The 11,984-nt window shown below is 41.9% G+C and overlaps 1 protein-coding gene across 1 annotated transcript; it reads right to left on the reverse strand.

Annotated features, from left to right (window-relative positions):
• Positions 1 to 3,524: 3,524 nt before the first annotated feature.
• NPY (neuropeptide Y) lies at positions 3,525 to 11,010 on the reverse strand. The gene is given in 4 exon segments (NM_001032814.1): positions 3,525 to 3,656; positions 5,708 to 5,788; positions 9,844 to 10,031; positions 11,001 to 11,010. Coding segments are annotated over 3 exon segments (294 nt in total). The 5' UTR covers positions 11,001 to 11,010; the 3' UTR covers positions 3,525 to 3,631.
• Positions 11,011 to 11,984: the final 974 nt, after the last annotated feature.

Here is an 11,984-nt window from a genome sequence, read left to right on the forward strand (position 1 = left end):
GGGCCTCATTGGATGCTTGTTCACCTGGCTCTGTTTCCTAGTTGGCAATTGACTCTTCTATGTACAGCTCCTTGTCAGGAAACTGCAAACGGAAGCATGATGAATGGGAAGGTTCTAGCACTTAACTACTTCTCAAAGCTCTGACACATCTCTGCACTTCCAACAATGCACTGTAATTATTTGCCTCCCTCATTAGATAGTAAATTCCCTGAGAAACTAATCTTTGTCTCCTCAGTGCTTAGTACAAAGTCCAATAGATATTAGGTGATGAAAATATGTTAAGTGAATGAATGAGTTTGGCCATTCTTAGACCTAGTTCTTCAGTCTAGCCTCTGCCACTCTCTCTCTGTTCCTGTCAAGTAGAGCTCTGAAGGTTCCCTTCACAAGCTGTGCTAATCCACACAGTTTAGCCCAGACCCAAAACTTCCTATTCTCAGCTCAATCCACATTCACTAGTAAGCATTTTTCAACTAGTCGGCCCACACTGATTTCCTTTTCTCAATACTTCTCACATAATCTGTATAGTATTTCATTACTCTCTGATTTGTCTTCAGGGTGATACACCAGAGTTATGCTCTTAACTAGACCAGGCACAACCTGGTCTCCACTTGCACTCACTTCTGGAAGACATTGTCAAGCAGGGCAAAGTTTTTGAAAACTTTTTGCAAAGGTTTTGCAAAGTTTTTGAAAATAAAGAGGAGCTGCTCTCTAGTCCCAGTAACTTGAATGAGGTAGGATAAGTCACTTACTTCCTATAGGCCTTTCTGTGAAAACTGAGGCACTAACCATCTGCTTGACTCTGTCTTGGGCGTTGTAGGAATCAGAATAAAAACATGACGACACCTGCAAAAACTTATGCACAAGTGATACCCATAGATGATGGATTAGAGCTAGGGTCAGAGGAGGCCTTAATAAGTGCCGATGGATTTACTTGATAATGATTATGTTGCTCATAGGGATCTCATTAATGAAGGCTAAATTGTTCTTACTATAACTCTAGTAAGCATTATTATTATTATTATTTGCAATGACAGCTGAGTGATCCGGTGCCTTTAAACATTTTCTAAAACCTATTTAAACCTATTTCAAACCTACTCCCATCCTAAAATTGAAAATGTTTGAGAAATATTACTATAATCTCTTGAAATGCAGTTTTGCAACTTTTTTAAAAGTTTGTTATCATTTTATTTCTGAAAGCTAATTCTGGTTCATTAGGGATTTAGAATTAAATACAGGAGTCATCAAATACTCCATTTTTACCCACCTGTTTTCTATTACTTGTAACATTATCTTAACCTGAATTTTGATTCCCATAAAGGTATACGTGGAAATTTAGGCAGGAATAATTATCCCCATCTCATGGGTGAGAACTCAGCCGTGTAGTGAACTTGAAGCTCAGAGAGCTTGAAAGTCACTGAGTCAGGTTCATGGGGCCCACATGGTGTGAAGGTTAAGTCCTCCTTCTAATAAGATGAAGTGAAGAAGCAAAGGGATCAAGGTCTGGGTTGAGTGTAAGTAAAACGCGGGTTGTTTAATGCTAAATCTTCTAAGTATTTAGGTTTGATGAGGTAAGAGGTTAAAATTTTTGTTTAAAATAAAATTCCTGGATTCTCTCTGAATGGTTCATATGCATTATTCCTGTTTGTTCCACTCCATGTAATGAAGAGTTCTACAGTCATGCATCCACTATCGATAGGGGTACTTTCTGAGAAATGCATTGTTAGGTGATCTTGTTGTTGGGCAAACATCATAGAATGAATGTACTTACACAGACCTGGATGGTGTGGCTTTCTATACTCCTAGGCTGTATGACATGGCCTATTGCCCCTAGGCTAAAAACCTATACAGCAAGTGACTGTACTGAATAGTGTAGGCAATAGTGACATAATGGTAGGTGTGTGTCTATCTAAACATAGAAAAGTTACAGTAAAAATTCAGTATTGTAATCTTATGGGACACTACTATATGTGTGGGCCATCACTGACTAAAATGTTGTGAAGTGTATATGACTATATGCGTGGTAATGCGTACTCAGCCTATCTGTGCTGAAAGATGGATTTTTGAGTAACTTTCTCTGTGTATTACTAATTTGAATAAAGAAAATTCCCAGATACGCTAGGTTAATAATTTTGATGTTGCGTAATAAATTATTACTTACTTATCTTTTTTTAGATTTTAAAAATGTTTCACAAATTGGTATTTAGTTCCAATAATAAAGAAATAAAAATAAAGAAAATTTTAGGGAAATTGTGGAACAGTTTTATCTTAGTTTCATTAAAGGAAATTACATTTTGTAGCAACACTGACTCCATTGCCTGAAAAAAGTTATAATTTTTTATGTGCAGAGAATATTGTATATTCTACAAGATTCCCTAGGTCATGATGAATATTGTTATTAATGCATTTTTTTTGTAAAGTTTTAAGATGTCACATAAACGTATATGTGCATATTTTTTACAGTGTGGTATGAAGTACCAGTATGGGATGAGACTCATTTTCTTTGATTTAGAAATGACATGTAAAAATATAATAACATTAATTTTAAAGTAAGCCTATGCAAATAGGTACTTGAAGGAGGAAGTTTAATAAGTTTCAGCTAAATTAATTCACATGCCCCATGTTGTATGAAAAGATAATCATCCCACTCATTGTATTTCTGACTCAAATTCTAAGAGTAGTGACCAAAATAGATGTGTAGACCTCAACAGTCTGATATGGTAGCCACTAGAGACTTAATGGCCATTTAAGTTAAAATTCATTAAAATTAAATAAAACTTAAAACTCATCTCTTTATTTGCACTAACTTACATTCAGGGGCTCAAAAGCCACATGTGGCTAGTGGCTGCCATATTAGACAGAGGGATAAAGGACATTTCACAGAAAGCTCTAGTTAGTCAGAAAGTCCTTCTGCTGACAGCACTGCTAACAAGGTTAGCAAGGGTTCTATGTGACTGGGGGGAAAGCTCAGAAAAGTTTCTCAAATTAGCATTCCTTTGATCAATATCTTCAAACGCATCTATATGTTTTACACACATACACACACATACACACCCACACAGCTGATCTTGGTTATCATGAATAATCATATCGTCATACCTTTCACAGCTGCTGTTTTAATATTAGTGAAACAAACTCTGAATCTGCTAGTTGAGGGAGACTATAATGACTAATTATTTTCATTAAACTTATTATTACAAAGTAATAATAAGTACATACAAACTTATTATTACAAAGTAATATTATTATAAAAATAATACAAACTTATTACAAAGTAATATATTATATCTATAGTGATAGATATTATATCTATATATTATATCTATCTATAGATATTATATCTATCTATAGATATTATATCTATCTATAGATATAATACTACTATCTATCACTATAGATATAATAATATTATTAATATCTATCACTACTGTAATAGATTTTTCATTGAGGAGGATACACTTTTGAATGCATGATACTTTATTTAAACGCACATATATACAATGATGACAAAGGAAAACATTGCAGAATTCATCATGATGGCTGCATGCATTGGTAGGATGGGTGGACTCTCATTTTACACGATGAAATATGGGCTGAAAATAGGAAAAGATCAGAGAGCAAGTTTCATTTCCCATCACCACATTGAAGGGTCTTCAAGCCTGTAAAACATAAGAAACAAAGCATGTAAGGGAAGCTGCCCAACTTCCTGAGGTATTAGCAAGGGTGAGACATTTAGCTCGGAAGTGAAAGATGACGGGAACTGTAGAAAAGTCTCCTGCTGGCATTCTAAACCAGAAGCCACGTGGAATATCAGAACGCGAGGCAGAGGCACAATGTGCACAGCCCCAGCTGAGCAGTTTTCCATGATGTTGACAGGAGTCTTGGGCAAACCTCAGAGGGAGCATTTTAAAGGCTCTGTATGTATCAAAGGAGCCAAAGAACACAATCTTTTGAAAATCAAAATTACAGAAATCACATGAAGCTATAAGAGGAAAGTTATTGTTCTTCAACTCTAAATATGCTTCCTTTTCCTGCCAGCTTTATTATGTAATAAGATGCTACTTATTAGACTATGAGATCTTTTTAATAAAATAGCACTCATAGGCAACTTCAAGACTGTCAAATTTTGTCTTCTTCTAACTGCACATGATGGAGTCTGTCAATCAGGGTGCAATTAATTTTACTTCATGCACTAACTGGGCCACAAAACAAAGACAAAAACCAAGTAGGTCTGGGTTGTTATTTTTCTAACAGTAAGTAGATATAGCCTACCCTAAACATTTTACTGTGGCAAACATCATATGCATGTCAGTGAAACATAGAAAGACATTTACTGCTTAGTATTAAAAACAACCCTGGCCAGGCATTGTGGCTCACAACTGCAATCCTAGCACTTCAGCAGGCTGAGGAGGGAGGATCTCTTGAGGCCAGGAGCTCGAGGCTGCAGTGAGCTATGATTGCACCACTGCACTCCGGCCTGAGTGACAGAAGGAGACCTTGTCTCTGAATCATAATAATAATAATTTTTTAATTAAAGAAGACAACGCTTACACATTTTCTACCTGTTTCCCTTGCATTTGCTATTTAAGTCTGGGCTGGTTCCTCCAGGGACAGGAGCACTGGAGTTTTATCTCAGTTCAAATCATTGTTCCCTTTAGAGAAAACAAATCTCACAACTCTATATTAACACCCTTCGTTCTGGCTGGCCATTTCACAAGAGAACTGAGGGAGGTTAGAAGGGAAGGTGGGTGGCCCAGCGGGTCACCCTGCTGAGTCTCTAGGGAGAACTTGGAGAGCCACATGTCAGTCACACTCACTGAGCAAGTGTTCTAGTGACCTCTTCTGGGGAACTTTGTTCTTGACGTTGTAGAACTCTGGGTTTAAGGCAGCCAAGCTGCCGCAGACATGGGTGGACCCTGTGCACTGTGATCTTACTATGGTTAGAGACAGGAAGCAAGGACTGAAGAGCCAGGAGGTTATGAAGATGGAAGAGGACCCGGCTCCTCTTCAGCAGCACTCCTTGTCCAGGAGGCACCAGAAAATCTCAGCTCAATGTTTAACACTTAGACATTGGTGGGCACCTCTTTCCAAGACGAACCCAAACTGCAAGAAAGTCCTGAGACTACAGATAAACTCCTAAGAATACTGTCATTCAACATGCATTCATTGAATGTAATAAATCACTATGTGACACAAGTTGAACTCAAATATGTCAAAAAGTAATCCAGAGCGTCTAATTTACCTACAGCTTCATGTAAAACTGGGAAAGTTGGAGTAAAAACCATGGGGGACATTTTCTAGGACATCTGGATGCTCCACATATATAAAAACTACAGATCTTCCCAGCCAGAGATGGACAGTTGGTCATTTCAATTTAGAGCCAGGGACTCACTCTATGCTCCCCTGATTCCAACAATGTTAGAAATTCTATATAATTTCGAAGTCAAAAGTCAATTATTTTTAAAATTGTCAAAGGAACACCAAATAACCTGGGCTAGAAAATATTATTCCACAGACGTTTAGAGATTTGACAGTGAGTACATGAAAAGAGAGGTCTCCTCTGCCTGCTTCTTCATCCTCATTTCTGCCGAAATCTCCCCTAGTGTAGAAGCCTCTGTCCCAATGCCTCCCACCAGGCGCCGTCTCTGACTTCCCTCCCCTGGGCACCTTGAGCTCTGCAACAATGTCCCCATCACAAGCCTTGTCATACCGAGTTCTGGGAACATTTTCTGTGCTTTCTCTCATCAAGAGGTCTGAAATCAGTGTCTCTGGGCTAGATCGTTTGCCATACCTGGAAAAAAAAAAAGTCTTTTAAAGCAAGTTTGGAATAGGCATAAAAACCTTTAGGAAAAAGGAAGATAGTGTACTATTTGGGATATGAAAACTAAATATTATCATCAGTTGTTCATCTGTAACAAGCAATCTAGGTGTATGAAGCATATATTATCAGAAACATTATCATAAATATTATTTGAAATTATTTATATATACATATATATTTTAAACTTTGCTCAAATAATAAATAATCTAGGAGGTTATTTAAACTAAACCAAAATTCCTAGTCAAATTCCCGCCTTTTTAAACAACCATAAATAATATGTATAGAGATACATACTTTTATAACTAGGTGACAGGAAATTTGAAAACATGGAAGCATGATTGTAAATGTTTCCACAATGAGTTAATTGGCTATTGTTCTGATGATACACAGCAGTTTAAATCTTAACAAGGAGACCAGATGATATTTCAAAGACAGCGCTAGAAAAAAAATCAGCAGATTGCCGTATAAGACCCACCTGTGTCTTTGAAGCTCGATTTTCTCGTTTGTAAAATACTCCCTGCTTAAATCAGAGTCTTTGTGAACATCCAGTGTGAAACGTGAGTCCCAGTGCTTTCAAAGTGACAAAGTGATACACACATGCAAATTACTGCTGTTGAAATGTATCCATTCTTCTGGTTACCAACAGACCCTGGGTCTCATGTTTCTCATATTCATTCAAGGTGCCAAATGCTAACGCCTCTCCTGATGTTGTGATTTTAGCCTCCCTGTAAGTCTAAAGGAATCTAACTGGTTCATGGAAATGTTCTTGTTTGTTTGTTTTTTTTCTCCTATAGCAGGATATGGGTGAGACAATACACACAGGTAAGGTTTCGTTTATCTGCGAGGGTAGTATATGCTCCCCACTCCAGGACACTACAAAAGAGTCAGACAAGTCTATACCAAATTGCATCTTTTGAAGAGGCCATTTTTCCCTTTCTCAGAAAAGGTGTTGGACACCAGTTGCCACTTCGTTTAGAAATAAATTAGCCTGGTGTGGATTGGTTAATAGGTCTAACAGCTGAACATAGCTGACAGAGGACATATTCTAATTGCCAAGCAAAATTATATCTCAATTTTTTGGAAAGATTTTCTATTACTGTTCTTTTGCTGAGACTCAAGGGAAGCAAAAACAAAACAAGTCCCTGTCCCACTCCCATCATGTGTAAGATTTCCTCGAAGATTTTCTGGAGTTGAGATATTAGACTACAGGCATCTGCTTATACTATTTATTCTGTCCATCCATTGGTTTTACTAATCGTAAAACTCTAGGGCAACTGTAACTCATTTATCTTCATCATGCTCCAGTGAGTAAAAGAACTGCCAACTGTTTTCTCCAATTTACCAGTAAAGAACCTAAATCTGAAATAGGAGGATTTGCACAGTCATAATCTTGCATCCAGTTCAGCATTGTTCACTCTTCTTCCTTCTTTAATTAATTCTGGATCATCCTTCCTCTCTACAATGCTGTAACTTTCAAAGATTGAGTCCTTAAAGATTCTCAAACCTGGCTGCACATTAGAATCACCTGGGGAGTGTTAAAAACACACTCTAAAGCCCAGGCCCTATGCTAGAGGGTCTGATTTAATTGGTCAGGGGTGGATCCCAGCATCAGTGTACTTTAAAAGCTCCCCTGATTATTTTAATGTGCAGCCAGAAAGGAGAAACACTAATCTAAGGCTGAGTTTCTCCGGGACTGGCTAGTCTTTGTAATGGGGGCTGTCCTGGGCATGGTAGGATATTTAGCAGCCTCCTTGGCATCTATACATCTAGATACCAGCAGCACCCACCTCCCGTTGTGAAAACCAAAAATGTCTCCAGATACTGCCAAATCACACCTGGGGAGCATAAAATCACCCTCAGGTGAGAACCACTGATTTAGGGGGCCATATAAGTAAATTGTAGGAGACCCACACTTTAGAATAAGTAATGCAGCTTCCAGAAGCAATGAGCCAGGGGTATATATACAGCAACAAGAATATAAGCACAAATTGAGTGTAGGGGGAACGGGGGTCAGGGCGGGGAGAAGAAAGATAATGATATCAGATTACATCTATAGTAAATTAAAGTACATCCACAAATGACCCTGTAATTTTCAGAAACACACATAGGAGTGGGTGTCTGTGGTGGGAAGGAGAAGATGGATGTATGTTAAGAGCCTCTGCTAGTTTCTAAGAAGGAGTTTACATGAAGGTGAGACAGGAAACTCTGCCTCAGAGACCAGCTCATTCACATCTAAGCTGAATCTCTTGCCATGAAACCTAAGTCCCTTTCCTTTATGTTTTTTTTTCTCATCAAACATGTTGGAGATAACACCGCCTGTTGATGGTGGTGACAACATCCAAAGAAACTCAAAGGAGGCCCCCAATTCCATAATTCCTATAAAAATAGCTTTCATGAAATGTCCTTAGCTTCATGATTTGTGAAATGGAGATAATTATACTCCCTTCAAAGCTTTGAGGTAAAGACTGAATGAGATAATGCCTAGGAAAATATTTTAAAATGCTAGAGCTTTGTAAAATTGTAAAGCTTTAGAGCAATCATCTTTGGAAAACTGAGTTCTACTGTATATCATGCTATAACTAAATAACTAACAAAGGTTTTTCTAGAAAAAACAGTTAACATATTTTTGTTTGTACAAGTTCTCTTTGATCTGCATGACAGCATAGCATAGCAAGAATTTGAATCAATTAACTTTCTGGGAAGTATGGAATATAAAATATTATTGCTTTTTGCTAATTAAAATGATCAGATTTCAAGGGATCACAAACCAATACTATTTAATTCTGGCATTTTCATGTTTTTCAGATTCTATATAAATTGGAGCTTTTTCAAAAGTTTTTTTAGGATGTTGAATACCTTTTTGATGAAACAGGAAAAAGCAAACTTGATTTTAGAAGTACAGATTCTCCCCCTTTTGGATCCTTTCCAACTACTCCCTGACTTGTAAACAGTAAAAATATGGACTAAATAAATAAATAAACCCCACAATACTTTAAACATATAATTTAAACATGTTAACTAACATTCATGCTTCTAAAGGGCTTATCCTTTAGATATGGTCAAATGATTAAAATAATTTAATCTTAGTAATTAAAATAAGATGTTAAATGATTTAGAGCTAAGATCAACTAATTTTGAAAACGAAATTTAAGTCCTATGTAATTTGTAAAATAGTTTGGATTTGATTTTTCCCTTAATTGTCAATGTTGAGAGTGAAAATGTGGCATTTCATTTTGACTTTCTGAATGTCCAGAATAAAGTTTACAACTTCTCAGATTCCATGTAATCCGTGGATTCATCCTAAAGTTACTGGACCAATGTAAGTTTCTTCTTAATGAAATACCAAGTGGGCACTTTCTTTTCAGAATTCACCAGCTATAAAATAGGGAGAGTCTGCATTTTAGATAAACTGTTTTCAGGCTAAATCTCTAATTACTGGGACTAGGATTTTCAAGTATGAGACTGAGACTGCAAAAAAACACAGTACAGAAGAAAAGAAAATAGCTCTATTTGTCTTTTTCTAAATACTGTCATTCAATTAGCCCTAGGCAGGCTGGAAAGTCTAACAATGTCTGGGGCAACCCTGCAGTTTACTCCTTGGTTTGGTTTTCTTTGGTGGTCGTTCTGTTTTTCCTAGACACCTTGCTAGCCTTTCTCCCTACAGCATTTCTCTGGCGCATTCTTGCCCCTTTCACTGGGTACTTTCGAGATTTCTGAACAGGCCCCCACTGCTGTAAGAACCACAACAAACCACAAGAGGTGAGTGAGAGGAGATTGCCAGCCTACCAGCCTGGGGAACCTGAATCTGGGGATCACGACTCTGTGACTATAGTTGCACAAAATGGAAGGTATCCATTTTGTGCGCAGTGTGCCCCGCACAAACATTTACCTGGAGCTGACTAAGAGCCTGATACTGTCCTGCCCTGGGATAGAGCGAAGGAAAAGAAACGATCCCTTCCCCTAACCAGGATCTCCTGGTGTGCAGGCACTGGCGCTCCTGGAGTCGGTCCCGCGGGCCCACCCACCTCTGCCTGGTGATGAGGTTGATGTAGTGTCGCAGCGCCGAGTAGTATCTGGCCATGTCCTCCGCTGGCGCGTCCTCGCCCGGGTTGTCCGGTTTGGAAGGGTACGCCTCGGCCAGCGCACCCAGGCACACGAGCAGGGACAGGGCGAGGGTCAGTCCGGACAGCCCCAGTCGCTTGCTACCTAGCATCTGCGGGCACAGAAGGCTCAACGGACGGGCTTGGGGATTCAGAGGACCCACGCGCAGCACCTCCCTCCTCTGCCTCCCGCGCTCCTCCTTCTGCTACCACCCGCGACCCCCAATCCGCTCTCGTCCCAGTCCCGCAGAGAGAACCCAGGCGTGGCTAGCACCACCTTGCGGACTCTGGGTGCCGTCTGGCCCGGACCTGCCCCTCTGCTCCACCTGAAAACTTCGCGCAACTTCGTTCCAAGTCTCGGGGACAAGAAGCGCGCGGCGAGAGGTGCAAGGTGGGGGCCCCGCCAGTTTAGACACTTTCAAAATCAAATTGGAAGTTCCTCCTGCTGGATCACTTTTCTCCCCTCTTGCCCAAACTCTTGTCTGGGAGGAAAACTTTCTTCTCTGTTACTTTTGGTCTGCCTAGCTTCAGGGGATCAACGCTGACGGTAGAGATCACCTCAGGGTGATGACTGCTGTGGCGAAGGGGGAAAAGAATTGCTCCCTGGGCCAGAATTGCTCCCAAGAGATTTGGAGCCCAAGAATCCAGGCAGATGGCAGGGCGCGGGGCTCCAGAGCGCCAGGGATTCCTCACTCGATGGCGCTGCCAGGGAAACCTTCCTACCGCGCATCTCTTTCTGGGCCTCAAGGCAGCGACTCGCAGGGAGACCGCCAGCTGCCTTGGGATAGGAGTCCCGGGTTCTCCCTCCATATCTGCCAAAAGGTAACTCAGAAGAACCGCCCAGCGGGAAGGGCCCGGGAGAAGAGCGGTGGACAATCAGAGGGGAGCAGAGGGACAAGTGGAATTTAGCCGCCAAGAGGGCTGGTCCGCGTCGGGGCGCCGAGCCGGCATAGTCCCGGCTGGGGAACGGGGTGCGACCCTCCCGGCGCCCTAGAGCTCCACAGAGCCGGAGGCTGCGCCTCTAGCAAGTTCATGGGCGCCCCTTCGCTCCCACCCCTAGACAAACGGGTCGTAGCACTCACGGTGGCTGGCGCGCGGGCGTGGCTGGGCGGCAAGTTCTCTGCTGTCGGGCGCGCGTCTCCGAGGGGTGAGAGCCAGCAGATGGGGTGCAGAGAGCGGGTCGCAACCGGGCTTTTATGGAGCTTCCTCGCCGCAGCAGGAGGGGCCTCGGGCAATCACGTTTGGGTGACTCCTACCCGCCACTTCCCGCCCCCGAGTGGCGGGGGGAGGGGGCTGAAACCGCAGCCGCACGAGTGTTGGCTTAGGGAGCCACCCACACCCCAACCCTCCCGCCCCAGGCACTGCCGGAAGAAGTGGGGCCCGGGACCGCACGAGGGGGCAGCGCGCTCCGAGCGCGCTGGACAACACCAAAGCCCAAGTGTCTCTCCTCGGGCAGTGCCCGATCCCTGCTTTTCTTCTTTCCTTCACGCCCCGTCTAGTCCTGCCAGAGATAGGAGCAGCCCAGACAATTCTTGTCGCCTGCCAACAGGACTTACCAAGCCACTGGGCGCCGGAGTAGGAAGCATCTGAATGCTCTTTGCGGTGGGACATCTCCAGGACCAGCGCGGCATCCTCACTGGGCACAGCTGCGCGCTTTTGGAGAGAGGCAACTGGGCGCACCGATTTTTCCTGCACTTAGAACAAGTCGGAGGCAGCTGCGGGAAGTCTCCAGCTAGAGGGTCGCAAAGCTGCCCCCCACTCCCGACCCCTCGGCGCGGAGCTGAGAACTGGTTTCATGGGCTTCAGCCCCTTCCCTCAGCTGGTTTTTCTAGGACATCAGCCTTCCTCAAGTACTCTCCCAGACGCAGTGAGCCAGGTTCGGTCTTGACATGAGTGTGGCGACTCAAAATTCCCCAAAGGGGGAACACGGTAAACCTTTTCCCCTAGTTTACTGAAAAAGAGCCACGCTTCCAGCTTCTAGAGACTCTTTTAAGCGCAATTTTTAAAATGGTTTTTTTTTTTTTTTTTTTTTTTTTTTTTTGGTCCAAAGTGACAGTGGTTAAATG

This window comes from Macaca mulatta, chromosome 3 (assembly GCF_049350105.2).
Source record: "Macaca mulatta isolate MMU2019108-1 chromosome 3, T2T-MMU8v2.0, whole genome shotgun sequence".
Lineage (NCBI taxonomy): Eukaryota > Metazoa > Chordata > Mammalia > Primates > Cercopithecidae > Macaca > Macaca mulatta.